Source organism: Salvia hispanica, chromosome 6 (genome assembly GCF_023119035.1).
Source record: "Salvia hispanica cultivar TCC Black 2014 chromosome 6, UniMelb_Shisp_WGS_1.0, whole genome shotgun sequence".
In the NCBI taxonomy this organism is placed as follows: domain Eukaryota; kingdom Viridiplantae; phylum Streptophyta; class Magnoliopsida; order Lamiales; family Lamiaceae; genus Salvia; species Salvia hispanica.
In genome coordinates, this window is record NC_062970.1 from 35,239,955 (window position 1) to 35,260,502 (window position 20,548).

General features: G+C 33.8%; 2 protein-coding genes across 4 annotated transcripts; both read left to right on the forward strand.

The window, feature by feature from the left end:
• LOC125196348 (probable hexosyltransferase MUCI70) lies at positions 1-4,095 on the forward strand. Of its 3 annotated transcripts, none has more exons than XM_048094841.1 (10): positions 1-206; positions 467-876; positions 1,419-1,670; positions 1,771-1,981; positions 2,102-2,211; positions 2,291-2,490; positions 2,802-2,905; positions 2,984-3,171; positions 3,267-3,466; positions 3,686-4,095. In XM_048094841.1, exons 2-10 carry the CDS (start codon positions 627-629, stop codon positions 3,944-3,946), a joined length of 1,776 nt encoding a protein of 591 aa, XP_047950798.1. In that variant the 5' UTR covers positions 1-206; positions 467-626; the 3' UTR covers positions 3,947-4,095. The 3 variants fall into 3 exon arrangements, with proteins under 3 accessions (XP_047950798.1, XP_047950799.1, XP_047950797.1); XM_048094842.1 differs by having other exon boundaries at positions 542-876; XM_048094840.1 differs by having other exon boundaries at positions 1-876.
• Positions 4,096-5,699: 1,604 nt separating this feature from the next.
• Positions 5,700-12,227, forward strand: LOC125193484. The gene is made up of 4 exons (XM_048091278.1): positions 5,700-5,757; positions 6,305-6,461; positions 6,652-6,702; positions 11,711-12,227. Exons 2-4 carry the CDS (start codon positions 6,358-6,360, stop codon positions 12,123-12,125), a joined length of 570 nt encoding a protein of 189 aa, XP_047947235.1. The 5' UTR covers positions 5,700-5,757; positions 6,305-6,357; the 3' UTR covers positions 12,126-12,227.
• Positions 12,228-20,548: the final 8,321 nt, after the last annotated feature.

A 20,548-nucleotide genomic window follows, 5' to 3' on the forward strand; every position in this document is an offset into this window, starting at 1 on the left:
TTCTTCTCCAATTTAAAAGAGGGCCTCGTAAATCTTGATCTCAATCGATTTCGCACAAACCCTAGGATTCGATCACCAACCAGCCCTCTAATTCAGGGCCATTCATTATTTTCCTCAACAAATTTTATCTCCTTTTTGTCGCCCATTGCAGCTCCACTCCGAGTTAAAATTTGTGGATTTTATCATTGTTGTTTCGTGTGATTAAGGTAGGTAGGTAGTGAATCTGGATTTGGGATCTAAGTGTTGTTCTTCAACTTTGTTTTCTCAGTCTTGGAATTATTGCTCAGTTCAGAAAATTTGGCAGCATTTTTTGTTGTACTTTTGTGCATTGATTTGCTAGATTGGAAACAATTCTGTTTGGGATTTCAATTGAACTGTAGTTGTATAGCTTTACCTGAGAATTTGTGCTGAGAAATTTAGGCGAATTCCGCATTATTTGATGCTAATTGGCATGATTGGGTTGTAGTTGAAGTTAATTTGTGCTGGTGAAGTGATAAAGATTGAATCTTTGAGCTCCAACTAGAGATTTTCTCTTTTTGAGGTGTGATTGGAGATTCGATTTGGAAGCAATTGGATGAGGGAAGGGGGGAGATGAGAGGTGAAGTTTGGGGGTTGAGGAGAAAACAATGACTACAGGGTCATTGGGTCTGCGATCTTCGGGAAGTTATGGATCGTTGCAGCAGATTCAGAATGCTGCATTCTGTTTGCCAATACAAAGTACGCCGCCCCTCTCAAGGAAGCCGCCTAAAATGCTCAAGGAGAAGGACAGATTCTTCCACTGGATCTTTAAATTCGCCCCCAGAAAGAAAATTGGAATGCTGCTACTGTGTTTCGTGTCCTTCGTTGTTTTCATGTGGGTCTTGATTGTTGGCAAAGGTTCGGCTTCCTATGCTCTGATTGTTATTGCTGTTGTTGTGTTTTTGGATCTGGACAGCCTAGAGATCATAGGATAGATTAGTTTTTAGAATGAATTGAGAAGCATATTTTTCTGGGTTGATACCTAAGGTTGTGAAGTCCCTGTCATACTACACTTAAACTATAGAAGTTAGGAGAATCATCCTTAAAAAATGTGTGTGGTTTGCATATGATTTTGCTCGCTTGAATATTGTTGCTGTTGTGTTTTGGTAGATCTGAACAACATATGTAACGAAGTATAGCGTTTTTATGTTTGTATTGTTTTCTTAGAGAAGTGAGATTCTGAAACCTGTGATGCTACATCAATGAAAGCTATGTGAAATAGCAGTGAAAATATTGTTCAGTTTGTATTTGATTTTGTTGCCTGATGATTTCACAGAGCTGCTGTAATATAAGTAGAGTGGTTCACTGATTGATAACACTTTTAATTTAAAATTTTGATTGTTAACCTGTTATGATTTGGATGATTTCTTTGCTAAATGAAAAAGGATGCTATCTTGCAGGTGATGAGGCCCGAGACAGCCTTCTTCCACGCATAAATATCGAGTCTGCACCAACATCCAATGATAAACTTATTATGATTCGAAGTTCCGATTCTCAAACTCTGGAAGTGCTGGGGAGTTTAAATGCCACTCTGCCACCTCCGCCTCCACCACCTGTCTATTTTACTGGGTATGAACTCCCACCTGGGAATCCATGTGAACATTTTGCGTTGCCTCCGCCTCCAGCCGATAAGAAGAGGACCGGGCCACGTCGTAAGTTTTCTTGTTTTTACAACTGGTGTGAAACCTTTAGCTAGTTATAATGCGAGGGCCTTACTCAGTTTGTGGATTCTCTTTTTGTTTCTCGTTGCAGCATGCCCTGTATGCTACCTACCTTTGAAAGACGCCATTGCTCTGATGCCAAATGCATCTTCTGTTTCTCCAGTAATCAGGGATTTGACATACATTCACGAAGAAAATTTAACTAAATCTGAATTTGGAGGGTCAGAATTTGGTGGCTATCCTTCTCTGCGACAGAGGAGCGATTCCTATGATATAAGAGAGTCGATGAACATCCACTGTGGGTACGATAGTTTCTTTTTTGGGACATTTGGTGTGACTCTGTAGACTTATCAATCTGTTTCCTAACGAATAATATCTGGGTTTGACATTCTTTTTTCTTATTTTTGGTAAACTTGTACTAGGTTTGTCAGAGGAGTGAAACTAGGTCGTGGGACAGGTTTTGACGTTGATGATTCTGACCTTCTAGAAATGGAAAACTGTCGAGGAGTGGTAGTCGCATCAGCAATATTTGGTACTGGCCACCTACATGGTGTATATCTGATTTCTTGTAATCTTTTATTAATTAATGTAGGAGATATATTCTTGACCAGGGGCATTTGATTTGATACGGCAACCCAAGGAAATCAGCGAATATACCAAAACGAATGCCTGCTTTCACATGTTTGTGGATGAAGAGACAGCAGACTTTTTAAAGAATTCCACTGAGCTAGGCAGTGACAAGAAAGTCGGGCTGTGGAGGATTATAGTTGTCCATAACCTACCTTATTCTGATCCGAGACGCAATGGAAAGGTAAAGGCTAGAAAACCTTGCTCGTCACTCTTTTGAGCTGAATACAGATTTACGAGTTCTTTCCCTGGAAAAACAACCACTAATCACTTCTCTAGCTGTCGTTTGTAGTTCTGGTGAATTGAAATGGGGTCTGGCTAGTGGAAAAAATGCACTTTATCATGTACAATGATCCATCTTTTTACTTGTTCTTGGCCTAGCTCCATATTATTCTGTAGTGCTTAATGCTTATCTAAGTTTGTTTTGTCCATTTGACTTTGTGGCAGTGCTATGATATTTGATATTCTAACCAATGTTTGCTTTTGCGATTATAGATTCCCAAACTTCTACTTCATCGGCTTTTCCCTAACGCTCGGTACTCACTGTGGATTGATGCTAAACTCGAGCTGGTTGTGGATCCCATTCAAATTCTAGAAAGGTTTGTCTAACTGTCTATCCACACTCTAGCTTATACCAAAATGTCATCTAAATGAAGCTTCTTCTTCTACTATTGTAGATTCTTGTGGAGGAAAAATGCAAGCTTTGCGATATCAAGGCATTATAAGCGTTTTGATGTGTTTCTTGAAGCAGAGGCTAATAAAGCCGCAGGGAAATACGATAATTCTTCTATTGATTTCCAGATTGAGTTTTACAAAAAGGAGGGTTTGACGCCATATTCATCTGCAAAATTGCCCATTACTAGTGGTAAGACACTTCCTCTCCAAACAATAGGTCGGGGTTCGAGTATGCTTAACGGGTTGTACTTGAATATGCTTAATGACATTTAATATCATTTGCAGATGTTCCAGAGGGGTGTGTTATTATCAAGGAGCATATTCCGATCACCAATCTCTTCACCTGTCTATGGTTTAACGAAGTGGACCGTTTCACTTCGAGGGACCAGATAAGTTTTTCCACTGTGAGGGATAAGATATCGTCAAAAACTAACTACACGATCAATATGTTCTTGGACTGTGAAAGACGTAACTTTGTCGTCCAGGTACTCTTATTTTTGAATTATGGGTATTATTGAGATATTTTTTGAGGCAGTTCTTAGTTTTGGGTTATTTTGGATAACTTGGCATTAATAACCAAAATCACATCAAAGTTTATGCCTTTTTTGGCCATGAACTTTTTCTAGATTAGTGGTACTGGTTCTCGTTCATTCTTTTATGTTGGTTTTGATGCACATTTTTGAGTTCTCCGGTTACCATGACAGGGTTACCACAGAGACGTGCTGGCGAGATGGTCTCCACCTCCGCCTCCTGTGGAAATCGCTCATGTTTATCCTCCGCCACCCATTATAACCATCAATCACAATAACGGAACCTCGGCTGCTGGAGTTGTAGCTGATGGCATCGCAAGCAGTCAAACTAAGAAGGTCCCAACGAGGCATGGGAGAGACAGACGATCGAGGCGCCATCGGAAAGTAGGCACCGGCAATAGTAGAAATGCCAACTCCAATTCAAATTTTGTCTAGACATGATTATTAGATTCATTCGTCTCCTATTTCAAGATGTGCAAGATAAGAATCATAGGTATATTTTTCCATATAAGTTTTATTATTTTTCTCCCTTTTCTCTATGTGTTGTACAATTCATTCTTACAGAATTTACACATTTTGATCCATTTTTTGATGTATATATGCACAATAATCCTGGAGTAATAATTATATCATTGGGTTATTTAATTATTTGGTTTATGATAGCTGTTGGTTGGTTGGTGATGAGATAGTGGTGTCAGGTGTGTTTGATGTTTACAAAGAATGTGATCCAATATTGTGGAAGTGTTATTATTAAGTATTTGTGAAATTTTTGGAAGTTGGATGGTTATTTTCGTGGGCTTTGTTACCTGAAAATTTTTGGATGATAATACAATTGTGATTATTATCTTTTGAAAAAAAAAAACAAGTTTGAATAAAAAAAACATTATGATGTTTACTTTTAGAAACATCTTTTTTTTTTCCAATAATCTTGACATCAATGTCGGACATAGGATTTTGAAGTTGGAGGTTCAATCTCTGGTAATAATTGTAAGGTACTTTTTGATCCGGTGTAGCTAAAAGTTGTGATATTATTACGATGTGAGGAGATGAGTAATAAGATAAAAATAATTAAATGATAATATAAACTAGATATATGTATATACTATTTAGTATTATTAATTATGTATTATTTTTGAAATAAGTTAAGGAAGTACTGCTATATAACATCAAAATTTGTGTATAATAACAATAAATAGCTAAAAGAAAAAAAAATATCAATTTTGAATAAATTTTGAAATTAGTTAATTAATGAAGTACTATAAAATGATTTTTTTTGTAATATAATCGTAAGAAAAATAATAATTATGAAATGTAAAAATACAGATTGAAATGATAAAAGTTCAAAATGAGCTTGATGAGAATCAATCATGGTCTAAGACGCTAGGCCTAGAAACTTAGCACTTGTGAAGTAAAACAATATACAGTGGGACATTTGAAATTGTTGGGGGCGAAGCCTCAATGCAGATCCATCATTGATTGACACTGTACCAATTTTGATGCACTCTTAATCAAAATTATATCATTCGTTGGCGCTGTTAGCTCATTTTTCTTTTTTCTGTTCAATGCATATCATTGTAGAGATCTGCTCACGGCTTATTTTTATATACACATAACATATAATATGATTATATTTTAATTTTGCCCACGACATTTGACCAATTTTTATTTTCTCCTTTATAAATAATCCAATTCCTACATCTCATTCACAACATCTATTTATTTTATTTACTTCCTCCATCTCATATGAAATGACACAAATTTTTAACTATGTAATTAATTAAATCTCATAACTACATATTATTAACAAACTTTAATTTATTATTTTTCAATTACAAGAATAATTTTAGAAAATAAATGAATTGACTATGATCATCTACTATGAAAATATACCAATTCTATATTTTCCATTTCATAAAATTAAATCTTTCATCATTCTATTTGGTCAAGCTGTATTGGTCAAGTTTTAGATTCAGTACTTGCATATTGTTTTGATTATTCCCAATTTAATAGGAGTACCAATAATATTGATTACGCACTATACTAATATATATAAACCCATATCAGATTTAACTAAATAAAAACCAAAAAACGATTCAAAAACTAAAAATTAATACGAAGATCAAAATCAATATTGCTATAAATAGAATGAAACCCTAAAGGCCAAAAATCATTTACAACTGCACAGCTTTTCTTCTTCAAGCAATCGTTTTCTCTTCATCTCAACAAAGCTTCTTCATTTCACTTCGGTATTTCTCTTCATTCTCTCTGTTTTTTATGTAGACAATCAAATTTATTAATTCAGCTCCAAGCAGAGTGGTATTTTAAACATTCTCTACATCTAAGATTAGATGCAGGTTATAAAGATTAATTAGCAGCAGAGATAAAACATATACTAGTACTATCTAGCGATGTACTAGTAGGTGGCGTTCGGTTACCATGACTAATTATCATGATACTATCCATCAAGGATTAAGTTGTAGGATTATTTTAGTTGGAGGGGGAGGCTATGACTAATGAGACTATCCATCTAGGATTAAGTTGAGAGGGTCAATCTTATGAACCAAACATGATACATATTTAATCATGAGATTTAGTTTTGTCAACCGAACACACCCGTAGTATATATTGTTGATCCCCTTGTACTACCTTCGACCAAGTCGTTGGTAGGTTCTAATTTTTTAAAACTTATACGTACTAATTAAGATATTCCGGTTTGTTTTCATTTGTTTTAAATATTGATTTGTTTGAATAGAATACTTACTAATCGAGAACAAATCTGTTTGAACATTTTAGGTGAAAATAAAACAGCGGCTTTGACAGATATTCTTCAATTCGCCACTTCAAAGATGCTGGAAACATCTTTGATTTTGGGTTCGCTTGATTGGGATGGAGGACAATGGGATTATCATTCATCGTTTTGGTATAGGTGGTATTGGAAAAGAATTACAAGGTATGTTATATTTAATTTTTAATTGAAGTGTTTTATGTCAAAGTTCTTGTTTGGTTTTATTATAGAAATGTGCCTATGAGAGTTTTTCTTTTAAAAATAAATTGTATAAGCCTTATGCATTTCGTTAACAGAAGATGCATGTGCGTCTACGCATACCTTAAGCGAAAACACTTATCTTTTCTAATTTCAGCAGCTGCGTAGGCAATTTTCGGCAGTTGGGCAACTTCCTGATAATTAAATGGTAAGTTGTGTTCTACTTTGATATATTATTGTCATTTATATGTCTATTGAATATTTGTTTGTTAGATTATGTAGTTTTTCCTAAGTTTTACTCCCTCCGTTCATTAAATATCGTCCAAGTTTGATTTGGAGAGAATTTTAAGATATATTGAGAAAGTGAGTTGCAAAAGTTAATGGAACAAGAGTCTCATATTTATATATTAGTTTTATAATAGAATGTGAGTGTAAAGAGTCAGTAGAAAGTGATGTCCATTTACCAAAAATAGAAAAGAAACAAAATGGTAATTCTTGATTTGTGAATATGTTGTTGGATTAGATGGCATGTTTAGAGGTGTGCATTTGGGTTTTGGTTTGGTTTTTTGCCCAAATCGAACCGAACCCAAAAAACCGAATTTAGGCTAAAATTGAAATTGAATCGAACTGAAAAACTGAAAATCGAACTTAAAAAATCGAATCAAACCGAAAAAAATCGAACTCTAAAAAAAAACCGAAAAATTAAAAAAAAAAGTTTATATTAATATATATATATATATATATATATAATTTATTTTATTTTATATGTACTAATAGAATATAAAAATATATAATATAAAATTAGTAGAATATATATGATACATATTATATAAAAATATATTAAAAGAATATATATTATATATATGATATAATAGAATAAATATATACTCCCTCCGTCCCGGGTTAGTCGCACGTTTACTTTTGGGCACGGAGATTAAGGAATGCGTAATTAGTGTTTTAAGTAGAGTGGATAATAAGATATGGAAAGTGATTAAATATTTTAGGAATGAGTTTTAATTTCAATTTTTATCCAAATTTTTTTTATCAGTAATTTTTTTATAACAGTATTCAAAATTATTTAAACTATTAATATTAAGAATACTTCAGTTAAACAAGTACTCCCTCCGTCCTGGATTAGGAGTCACTTATTGTTATGACTCGGGTTTTAAGAAAGAGTTGAAGTGTGTAATAAATGAAGTGAGATTGTGGAGTGTGTAATAAATGAAGTGAGTTGGTTGAAGGTGAGTCCCTTTTGACTTTTTGGACTTTTATTTTTGTTTTGGTTTATTTTAATGTAGATAATGACATTTTGATGAACAATGAGGTAAAATTGTATGATCAAATATGGAAAATTCTAAATGTAACTCTTAAATTGGGACGGACTTTTATGGCAAAAAGTTACTCTTAATCTGGGACAGAGGGAGTAGATGGTAAATCTGGAAACAACAAAACGTGAACTAACACAATTGAAAAAAATTGCTTCAATTAAGCGGTATATTCCAAAAAATTCAAAAATAGGTTAACAATTCTTAGCGGCAGAATTAAAAAGTTAAGACACCGTCCCTCTCCCCCGTCGACAAAAGCGCCGTCGGAAGTAGAGGCCCTATAGCCTTGAGACCATCATTTCTCTCCGTCATCAACAGCCCTACTTCCACCCCAATTCTTCATATCGGCGTTTATCCCTACCACCTGCAAACCCACCGGAAGCAGAGGTCTTCGTGGTGAGCGTGACGTCGTCGACGGGGAAAGAGGTCGGGATTCAAGAGCGCCGTAGATTAATCCACCTACCATCTACATTTTCTGAGTTGGACATTGCAGATCTGCAAGGGAAGATCGTGGATTGAGAAGAACGGAGGTGGAATCGATCTAGGTTTTCAAGAGAGAGAGAATTAATTAGAGGTTTTTTCTTAGTGTTTGTAGAGAGAGAAATAGTTGGAGGCGCATTGAGAGAGAGAAACGTAACGTTTGCAAATGAACTGAGGGTTGGTGGGGGTAGGTGCATAATTAATCAATTTCATTAAATTAGCATTAATTAAATGTAATAAGGGAAACTTAATTTTTTATTCAAAATGGAAATTGTGCAAGTAACTTGGGACGCCCAAAAAGGAATATAGTGCAAGTAGCATGAGACGGAGGGAGTATAATTTTATATTTAAAATATAATTCATTTTTTTGGTTTTTTTTTCGCTCGAACCAAACCGAAAAACCAAATTTTTTGTATTTTTAAAATCGAACCGAATTTCAAAATTTTGGTTCGGTTCGGTTCGGTTCGGTTCGGTTCGGTTCGGTTCAAGTTCCAGAAGACAGTTGTTATATGGACTTGAAGATCTATCAATGTTATATCTTCAGGAAAAAACAAATATCAAGTAAACTAATATCAAGTAATCTATTGACAGACGACACAACACATCTTTTCAAAGTTCGTCGGACGGAAAGTAAGATATGGGATGTGGATAGTATTGGCTTAACATGTTTGGCTTAACATGTTTGGTTTCCGAGGCGTGATGGATTGTGGAAAGTCGATGAAGGTCGACAATGAGCTTATCACTGCTTTGGTTGAGCGTTGGAGGCCGGAGAAGCACACTTTCCATCTACTGGTTAGAGAGGCGACAATGACCTTAGAAGATGTGCAAGTCCTGTGTGGCTTGAGAGCAGACGGTCGTGTTTTCATAGGCCTTGATCATTATGTTGGATATACTGATTGGCCCAGCAAGTGCCGAGATTTGTTGGGATGGATACCCGATACAGAGACAAAGCAAGACGGTATGCTGATGACCGCTCCGACCAATCAAATGAGGATACCTTTGAGTGATGACTTATCTACTTATGTCTACATCCAAAGGGCGCGTATCCATGCCCTAATCTTGTTAGGACTCATTCTACCAGACACCACGGGGTGTAAGGTTCCTTTTATGTGTTTGGACGCACTTGATGATCCAGACGAGGTGCACAGTATTAGTTTGGGAAGTGCAACTTTGTCGTATTTGTATCATTATCTGTGCGAGGCTTTCATGGATAAGAGTTAAGAGTTAGGTGGCCTGATGATACTTCTGCAGCTATGGTGTGAATGGGTGCTTGCGATACTTATTTGGTATGTTGGTCGTATGTCGAGGCGTATGAGACTGGATGAGTGCGCAAACAATTTAATCAGTACCAGGAGATTCCTCAATTTGTAGATAGGATGCTCAAAAACGCCGGTCATTTGGGTAAAAATGATCGTCGTGGTAAGAAGGGTAATGATTGGAAAAACACACATCATTTCTACATTGGGGAGTGGGACATAAGGTATGAAAGGTTTCAGGTAACCGTAGATGCCGCAACAATGTCCATGAACATTCCATTGAGTTCGAGATATATGGCGTGGTATAACAGGTGACGTACCTAACTCGGCCTGGGGGTATGAACAAGTCGGCTTCTTCGATGAGATTATTTGTAATTTTGTTATATTAAACTATATGCTTTCATGTGTTATAGATTGTTTCATATTGATATTTTTATGATTTTTTTTATATAGGTTGAGGCTCTTCAGCGGATTTGGCATTTGACTACTGAACAAGAAATGGACCTAAGAATGCGACAGGTTCGAGAAATTTATAGGCAGACCCTTCCGTCTACGAATAGGGCCGGAAAAATATACCGAAATATCGAAATACCGCACATTTCGTACCGAAAAAATATCGCAAACTGAATTCTCGGTATGCCACACTTTTCGGTACGGAATGATACCTTAACGACAGATTTAGTACGGCAAAGGTATGAATTTTGTATATACCGCATTATATCGTTAATAATTATATATATTGAACATATTTATTATTTATATTGTTATAATATTTTAAATTTTCAAATTCTTAAATCATTGATAAATGATGCTGAATTTTTATTAAATAATTAAATACTCCAAAATGAATAATGGCCTATTTTTCTTTCCGAGATTTGAGTTTCAACAAATACAATGGATCATTAATATTTATTACTATTTGATTTAAATTTAGGTAATATTGTCAAAACTAAAACATAGCCCTAAATCAATCAAATTTAGTTAATATTGTCAAAACTAAAGCGTAACCCTAAATGTCAACTTAGTCGATTTCTCTCAATTTGTACCCACTCCACCGCCGTGCGCTGTGGCAGATTCACAACTTGTGGTTTCCAAATCTCTCTCTTTCTTGTGTAAACGTGATCGTGCTCCTACCTCCCAAGTCCGGAATTCTTGTATGTATTATCCTAATTGATAGTGAATTTAATTTGTATCTTTTTTGGCAATTTTGTCTAATTCATTGAGTTGTTTGTTAGGATTTAAGAATGAATTAATGGGTGTGAAATGGGTATGTATTGTTGGCTGATGATGTTATAAACTTGTACATAAGTTGTCCTTTTGTAATGGTTTTAATGATTCTTCAGTTTCTGTAGACGAGGTTTATTGAATCGTAGAGCAAAAAGCATTTTTTTAGTTAATTTAATGATTCTGTAATTTTGTATATCCACACTTTGAGCACTACACTTTGATTGCTATGTATGTTAGTTTTTAATTCTATTTTGCTTATTTTAGGATTTGATGATGAGAAAGCTTTTTGTGATGTGCAGAACAAAAAGGGCGTTGAACTTTCTGCTATAAATACAGTAATGTGGTTTTAACTATTTGATTGATGACTAGTGGTACCATTGCTTTTATTATGATTTTAAAATTTTTAATTTTTCTTATTTTTTGGAGGAATCTAAGAAATTGCCACTAAATAGTCAGGTGCATTGAGTAGTTAGTTAGTATGTGTATGTGGTCGTATGTGCTTTTTTAGAAAAAGTAATTTGATTTGTTGAAGACTAATGAGATTAGATATCTTTGCAATGTCTTAGGTCAGTGTGTGCTTTATATATTTTCTTCCATTTTTATTTGAATTGTTCATGATTTATTACCTGTAGATATTTGCCGTTATAAATGTGCATTATTGTGGACTTGGCAACAATAGAATGAGTTTTTCTTGTGAATTCATTTATGGTATGATAAATTGAAAACTGGGATATACTTAGTGAAGTAACTAGTGATAATTTATAACTTCATTCGATCTATGTTTGCAGACTTTGCAAACACCAAGGGTTAATTAATTTTCTATTTAAAATTAACAATAGGTTAATTAATTCTATGTTATGATTCCCAATAATAAGTTAGTTTCTGTGATGATAAGTGGTCCTAATATTAAAATATATTGTCTTTTCAGGATGGAATCCGAAGCTTCACATACGCTCCAAAGTCCGCCTATTTCAGAATCACCAAATACTTCAACAATTGATGATGGTTTTAGTAAAAAACGATTGATAGAAGGTGTAGAAGTCAAACCTCCTCTACCTCCTACCAAAAGAAACAGAAGTCCATATTGGGAGCATTGCCAAAAAGAGACAAAGGATACGAGTGGCGGCAAGATACAAATAGGGGTATGCAATTACTGCAAAACTGAAATACTAGCTGTTCGTGGGAGTACTAGTGGCTTGAAAAATCACTTAATCAACATGTGCAAGTTAAGTCCATTGTATGTTGTGAGTAGTGAGAAAGGTCAAATGATGTTGACGAAAGAGACTATGAAACAAGGAAGTCGCATCGTTCCTTACTCTTTTAGTCAAGAGGGTGTGAACTGAAGATGACACAATATGTGATCAAAGATGAAGTGTGTTTTGAGTTGTTGAGAAATTGAGATTTGTTGCTCTTGTGAATAAGTTTGAACCAAGATTTCAAATGCCCAGTCGAAGGAAAGTGTCAAGTATGGTCTATACTCTATTTTTAGATGAGAAGAAAAAAATTCAAGCTATTCTTAATGGACAAAGAGTCGGTATTACTATTGACACTTGGACGTCTCTTCAGAATATAAATTATATGGTTGTCACAGCACAGTTTTTTGGATAATGATTGGAAGTTGCACAAGAAAATAATCAATTTCACTAAAATCACAAGTCATGTAGGGGAAGAAATTGGAAAGTTGATTGAGATCTGTTTGAGGGAATGGGGAATAGAGAAATTGTTTTCAATCGTAGTTGATAACACATCTTCTAATGATACTGCGATTGAATACTTGAAAAGGAGAATGAGAATTGATAAAACTTTGATATTCGACGGGAAGTATTTGTTTTTAAGATGTGATTGCCATATACTTAACTTGATTGTTAAAGATGGTTTGAAAGAGCTTAAATCTTCAATTAAGCCTATAAGGAATGCTATTTTGTTTCTTCATTCTTCGCCTTGAAGATTGAACAAATCTAGGGAGTTTGCTATATTAACTAAGTTGTCTAGTACATCAATAGTGTCCATGGATGTGAAAACTAGGTGGAATTCTACCTATAAAATGCTTGATATTGCATTAAGGTATAGAATTGTGTTTGAGAGAATGACTGCAGAATGTGCTCCTTTAATAAAATACTTTCGGGAGAATGATGAAAAGGGTAGGGCGATGATACTTCTAAGTGCAGAAGATTGGGATAATGCAAAAGCTTTTGTACACTTTCTCAAAAGTTTCTATGATCTGACTTTACAGCCAAGTGCTTCAGAAACTCTTATGTCCCATTTGATTTGACTTTCAATGTTCGCTTTACAAATTAAGATTGAGAAAAATTTTATTGATTCAGATTTTACTCTCAAAGATTGCAATATATTGGGGCGATTGGAGTAAAATAAATCCACTGATTTTTATTGCTAATGTCTTGGATCCGAGGAACTAGCTTCAAATGCTGAAAGTTAGTGTCAAAAAACTGAAAGTCAGGAGCTTAACAAATGTTGATCAAGACCAACAGCTTCACCACTTGTGTTATCGATTTAAAGATGACTTGGTAAGTTTGTGGGTAGACTATAATGGAGTAAATGATACCGTGTTGAATCAGAGGCCACTTCTAGAATGCGAGGATGTTGGAGACAGTATTAGCCAAGATGAATTGCATCTTTGTGATGATTTGCACAATGGAGTGCAAGAGGAAATTGAACAAAACCAATTGAATCAAATATCAAATGAAGTGGATAAGTACCTAGCTGATGAGATGGAAAAGAGGTCTAATCCTACTTTTGATCTTTTGGAGTGGTGGAAATTAAATGCATCTAGGTATCCAATCCTTTCACTAATTGCGAAGGATATCTTTGCAATTCCAAGCTCAACGGTTGCAAGTGAGTATGCTTTTAGCTTAGGTAAAAGGGCTGTAGATCCTTTTAGAACGTGTTTGAGTCCAAAAATGGTATAGGCATTGGTGTGCACTAATGATTGGCTTAGAGCTGAAAATTTCAGCCTCTATAAGGATCCTATTTATGATGACCTTGAATTTTACAGAGAAATTGAAAAGAGTATGTCGCTTTACTCTTTAGTATCAATTATTAGCTTTATGTCCTAATAGATGCTTATTATCCTTTTGTGTTTCTTTTGTAGATCAAAACATGGGCCAAGATGTTTCTCAAGTAATCCTTCCTACTTGAGCTAACCCTTTGCCTATCACAATTCACAAGCACTTATGGTTTGTCAAGGTATTTCTGCAATTTTAAATCACAACTGAAATCTCTGATGATTCTGATTAGTAACTGAAATCAGACTGCAATGATGATGTGTGATGATCTGAAATCAGTTTTTGTGAAATCTGAAATCAGCCTTTGTGGGTTGTTACAATCTGATATCAACTTGTAATTAGATGTGTGAGGATATTTAGAAGCTAAGGAAAAATAATTGTGGAAATGAAGAGATAGGTCTTGAATGAGCTTGAGTAGTCTGTTATTGATGTCTAAATACTTAGTTGAAGTAAAGAGTAGTCTGTTATGCTTCATGTTTTCTATATATTCTTTGGTATTTATCTTTCTAATATGAGCTTTCCATGTTTGCTATTTTCGATCCCAGGTGTTGATGATGAATTGATAATTGATGCATAATGGAAGTGACATCTTCTTTGAAGCTCTAGCGTCACTTTCTCTGCCCAAACTATGTTACGGTTAACCTTTTGGAAGCTGCATGAATATTGATATAAACATGTCGTTACAACTTTATTATCCCTTTGGAAGTTATATAAATTTTGAATGTCATGAACTATGTTTGATTGTGATGGAATTTTATCATTTCAGACATTTTCTAGATAGATAAAATGTTATTTTCAATATTTTTTGTATCAAATAGGTATGACATGCGGTATACCGCATCACGTTACGATATACCGAAATGTCGGTAAGGTAAAGGTTTTCATATTTTGATATACCGACTTTTCGGTATACTGAAAAAATCGGCACGATACGGTATCGTGTTTTCTCAGACCGTACTTTCTGTACGGTATACCGTACCAATCCAACCATGTCTACGAACCACGCCGATGTCATGGAGTACCTGGCTTCCCAATACTAAGATGTGGTCATGCCTAATGAACCACAAGATATTCTACCACGTCATGGATTGAGGGGTGTTCGAACTGGTGGACACGGTGACATAAAACAGATTAGGGTGTTCCAGCCGTATCCCGATTATGTGCAATCAAAGCCTATAAATCCAGAGTATGACCTACCTCGGTGGTCTTTCTATCCAAGCCAGAAGTCTCAATCACAATGGGGTCGTCCCCTCAATCACAATGAGCCTGATTGGAGTTGTCGCCCCTATTCTCTAAACCAAAATGTACCGCAATGGAGTGGAGCCCGAGCATCAGTTGATTCATTGTTCCAAAATTATTAGTTTGTGGCTCTTGTACGAGTTGAAGAAGAATAATAATAATAAGAAGAAGAAGAAGAAGAAGAAGAAGAAGGAGGAGGAGAAGAAGAAAATGATGAAGGCAGAGGTTGTTCATAACACTCATGTCCAACCTCGACTAGTCGCGGAGGGTTCATCATGCACCGGGGTTTGGAAGTACGTGAACAAAATGATGAAGAGATTTTCAACCAGGAACAACAAGGGGATAATACCGTCGGTATACACACCATCTTCGTATAAGTAGCTCATTTTATAAGGTTGTAATCTTATGTATCTTTTGTGAACTTGTGTCCTTTTTCTATAAACTTTGTATTGGTGTTTGTGAACTTATTTTTCGTTATATTTGAACAGTTTTTTGGTGACATTTTAGGATGAATCCTTGCTAATTTCCTTTTAACTGAGAAAGTATATTATATAGTCAAGATATGTGTGTACTAGTAATAGAAAATTGAATTGAAAAGAATTAGAAATTATAATAAAAATTTACTTTACAATTGAATTACTTTTAATTTTAAAATAAAGAGAAGAGAATCTACATTGTTTACATTTTAAAATAAGAAGAGAAGCCAATATGTGATAAAAGAAAACACTTTGCATTCACCCATAATTTTAATGTACACATATATGTATAAGACGTGTATGTGTATGGAAATGTCAAAATTCCAAAGTAGCTAATACGTATATGCATTTTTTTAATGCACGCATGAATCAAAATTAACTACTCCATAGTGAAAACAAAGAACTCGGATCCATTAAGAACTCATATCCATTAATAAACAAGTTGTAAAAAATGACTTGTTCCAACTTCCAACACATCGTTTATAAAACTACTAAATTACACACATCTATCAAGGCCACCTTTGTTGCCTGCCAATGAAACATGTCTTTACCAACAGGCCCTATTACAACATAAAGAAGTATGATTTCCCATTAGCGACCACAGTAACTAAATCAAGAAAAAATGGTTTAAATACTCAAAATAAATTATTTATGAATAGCTTCATCACTTGCAGTTGCATGTTCAATTTATTCAAAAATAGCATAATTTTATATCAAATATTCTTGGGAATTTAGGAAAACCAAAAGTGGGAGGATCCTTCTGCAAATGTCAATAACTCCTACATAACACGACCGACTGAGCAATTTCTTCGGTCATGCCCCTCTTCGCCGCAATTCCTGCACCGGTAGGGAGCTCTCAGTTCATCTTTCTCGCGGGCATTAATGTGTAATTTTCGAGTTCAAATATCAAGTGCAAGATCACACAAGTTTAATAAAAATACCTCAATTATAACAACAATACTACAGGAATACAACGTCGAATGTAGTACTTCGACTGTCGATCCAAGGGAAGGTAAAGATTATTTAACTCTAGAGCGAACAAAACACATAATAAAAGGTATTTTGATTTGAAGATTAAAGATAATGCAAAAACATTTAAAAGAAATAAAACGAGCAAGACGAATTAAGAGATTAGATTGTTACTCCAAACATTCATGGATAAATCTGCGATTTATTCTAAAATTCAGTTCTATTTGCAAAGCATGGACAAAAAAATAAAAAAAGGAAAAAGAAAAGAAAAATGGATGTGATAAAGAGAGAATAATTGTTATATGGTGAGAAGGATGAACTTGAAGATTTAAAAAGAAAGGTAGAAGCAAATGTGGAATGTTGATAGATGAGAAGAGTCTAGGTAAAACTAAGGACTAACTGAGATTTGAAATGAAAAATTGTGAAGTTGAAGAAGTCGTATCTTGTGGATTTTAGTCACTTAAGCCAAATGTTTTCTCACCTATCCAAATCTACAACCTTAAAAAAAAGGACCTTTTGGATCTTAAATCTTTAACAACAACAAGTGGAGAAAATTTCAATAATGAAATTATAAGAAAAGAGAAAGCGGGTGATCAAAAGCATAAGCAAATTGGAAGTAATTTAAAGTTGGTAGAATTTTTTTATTTTCTCTGAATAAAGGGTGTGAAAAATCAAGGTATTTTGTGAAATAAAATGGTTCACGTCTGAAATAGAGAGGGGTAGTGGCAGAGAGGGTGGATATTAACATTATTTTCAATGAATAATCATTAGTGATTAATACTTCCTCCGTCCTCGAATAAGAGTTACTAATTTCCATTTTGGTTCGTCGCCAATTAAGAGTAACACTTCATTTTTACCATAAATGGTAAGTATGACTCACATTCCACTAACTCATTTCACATCTATCCTAATTTAAAGTGACAGTTTGGTGAAAAGACATTTTTATTCTTTTTGGAGGAAAAATCTAAAGCTATTTTATTTACCCTTTTGGTCATTTTGAAAAATGGCAACTATTGGACAGAAAAGAAACAAATATTATTGGACGAAAAAATGGTCTAATGAAACAGTGATTCTCAAACAAGATAAAACACCTATACATACACACACCTTAAATTGAATCTGCATTTTTATTGATTGATTTACTGATAATTATTTTTTATTGCAGCATAGCATGAATCTTGGAATCCGGCGACAGCTCCGACGATGGGTGACGAAGGCGGGATGGCTGGGTGACGAAGGTGGCATGGCTGATGGAGGCAGGGCAGTGGCGGCGACTGAATACGAGAAAGTGAGCCGCCACCTTCAAAGATCCGATCTTTACCGACAACGGCGGCAGCAAGATAGCGGAGGCGTGAAACAAGCGGCAGGGCAACCGGGTGAGGCGACGGCAATGGCGAGTAAAGCAGAGCAGCGCCGCGAGGGAGGAAGGCGTGACGGAGGAAGGAGAGAGCTTCGAGAAAGAGTGAGAGAGAAAGGAGGAGGACGCCGGAGGAAGGGTGGCGGCGGCGATGCCGACTGAGAGAGAAAGGGGAGATGGGAAGGGAGAGTGCAGCGCCGATTTGGATGAGAGAAAGAGGGAGGCGCCGCATTTTTGTGTAGGGTTTGTAGGAAATTTTATTTAATGTAGTATACTTTTATTTAGGTTTATTTGTGTTGAAATTTTAGTTTCTGGAATGTATTATTTGGGCTTATTTGTGTGGATTTTATGATTTTGAAAAAATTTATAAAAATGTAATTTAAATTGGGTTTTATATCTAATTATATGTAATAAGTGATGTTAGGGTTTTGAGTCATGGACTTGGCTTGGACTTGGGCTGGAGAAAATTTCAAATTAGAAAAATCAAATTAAATATTCCATTCAATTAGGAATACTTATTTATGCACCAATTAGGAGTACTCTTTTACGGAAGAGACAATGACAAATACAAATTAGGAAAATCAAATCAAATCAATTATTCTTATATTATTGCAAGTTTTGTGGATATAGCCTATGACATAACTATTTTTTAGATTGAGACTATTTTACTAACATTAATAATACCATGAAATATGCACTATTTTGTTTCCATCATCAATATATCAAGATGTACACGTATTACTTTGTTTGTTTCCAAAAAATAAGATCATATTCCATAATTTTAGGAATTGTATAATACTGTGAAAATAATTGGATGAGACTCCTACTTACATTTTAAAATATTTTATTGTATCATATATTGTCAACTAATTGAGATTTAAAATTAAGAATATAAATAATCATAAACTCATTTTTATTAATATTATCTATATTTAAAGAGTTAGGAAGAAAATATTAAAATAGCTTTAAAATTTTAACAACATACGGTTATATGATCTGAGTTGTAACACTAAAAAAATTAAGAATTTAAAGAAATTAAAATTATAAAAATTTTAAAATCAAAACCGCAAATTCAACATATATTAATACTCCATATCATATACTATCAATTTTATGGGATATAATTTAAGGTTTTATTCTATTTTTATTTATTTAATTCTAAATAATTATAATCTAACAATAATTTAAATTAACTTAATACACTATGTATTATTAAAATTAAGAAAATCATAATATCATAATCAAATTTTGTTTGAAGGGGCTTTACACTTTTGAATCACTACTTTGTTTAAATTTTGTGCAAAAGTTCTTCAAGAAGCTATATAATTGATGTAACTTTTGGACTTTTTTTATTATCTTTGATTGAACTTTTGTTTTGTACAATGGACAATTTATTTTTCCATTATATATATATATAGAAGAACCCAAAATAATTATATTACTTTTTGTAAACATTTTCTGTCTTTTGCTTTGTCTCTATTTATACTTCATGTAGTCGTCTAACGTCTAACCATATTAATTAGTTTTGATGGTACTACTAAATTACATATACATTAACATCTATCAAATATAATAGATTAATAGAAGATATGACAATATAGTCGCTCGGTTTATTTCAATTTTTCAAGTACATAAGGAAATGTAAATAGATTGCATCATTCTAATAAATTAATGAGAGTATATCTATTCTTTTTAATACACTAAATATTCCTTTCAAACACTGTGCCAAAAAAATTTTCCCCGACTATGAGGGAACGAAAAGAGTATTATATAAATAGTATTAATTTTTTATATTTTAGACATTAGATATTGATTTTTTGTTTATAAGCATTGTTTATTTAGAATCTTAAAATGATAGATTTTCAATTGTGCTAAATTGTGTGTTTTTATAAATTCAATTGCGCAATAAAGATGCGAAAATTAATTGAATTGTAATTTCATTTATGTTTGCTGCCAATATTCTCTCATATTCTCTCAATAAAGATACGAAAATGTTTGCTACTAATATTCTCTCATATATTTCGCCCATATTGTGATATGAAATTTAATTAAATTGTTATTTCATTATAATCTTATAATATGTAAGTGGAGCATAATTTTTTAATCCGAAAATATTATCTATGAGTAAAATTCCACATCATACGCATTCCATATTTTTTTTATTCCACATTATACGCATTCCATATTCTTAGCAAACAAAACAAACTCAAGGAATCTGGAGTAAAATTTGTGGCGTGAAAGAGGTAGAAATAACTAAGAAAGAGAGGCGCCGCTGGGAGGAATTGAAAAGTGCTATTGGGAGGAATTGAAAAATGTCGTTAGACCCTAAAAGTGAATTTGGGCTAAGCTAATATGTTTTGGACCAAAAATAACTAGGATTAAGTAAACCCTACTTCGTATTAACAAATGATAATTTAAAATTTAATTTATGGCCGTGTAGGAATATTGGTTTTAGTAAATTGAAGGTATTAGTTTTAGTAAATTTTAATTATAGTCGCGTAGGAATATTATTTTTAGTAAATTGAAGGTATTAGTTTTAGTAAAAATTTTAATTATGGCCATGTAGGTGTATTAGTTTTAAAATTTTAATTATGGCCATGCAGGAGTATTAGTTTTAGCAAATTTTATCACTCACTTAAGATGACACATTTTCCTTTTTAATTTGTCCCAAATAAAATGACACTTTTATCTTTTTTTAAAAC

Excerpts from the sequence above, each read along its gene's own strand:
- LOC125193484 (XM_048091278.1), top strand. The coding sequence starts at position 6,358 with ATGCTGGAAACATCTTTGATTTTGGGTTCGCTTGATTGGGATGGAGGA. Across the intron at positions 6,462-6,651 it reads TATTGGAAAAGAATTACAAG|CAGCTGCGTAGGCAATTTTC; the intron begins GTATGTTATATT and ends TTCTAATTTCAG. Across the intron at positions 6,703-11,710 it reads AACTTCCTGATAATTAAATG|GATGGAATCCGAAGCTTCAC; the intron begins GTAAGTTGTGTT and ends TTGTCTTTTCAG.
- LOC125196348 (XM_048094840.1), top strand. The coding sequence starts at position 627 with ATGACTACAGGGTCATTGGGTCTGCGATCTTCGGGAAGTTATGGATCG. Across the intron at positions 1,671-1,770 it reads GAAGAGGACCGGGCCACGTC|CATGCCCTGTATGCTACCTA; the intron begins GTAAGTTTTCTT and ends TTCTCGTTGCAG. Across the intron at positions 3,467-3,685 it reads GACGTAACTTTGTCGTCCAG|GGTTACCACAGAGACGTGCT; the intron begins GTACTCTTATTT and ends TTACCATGACAG.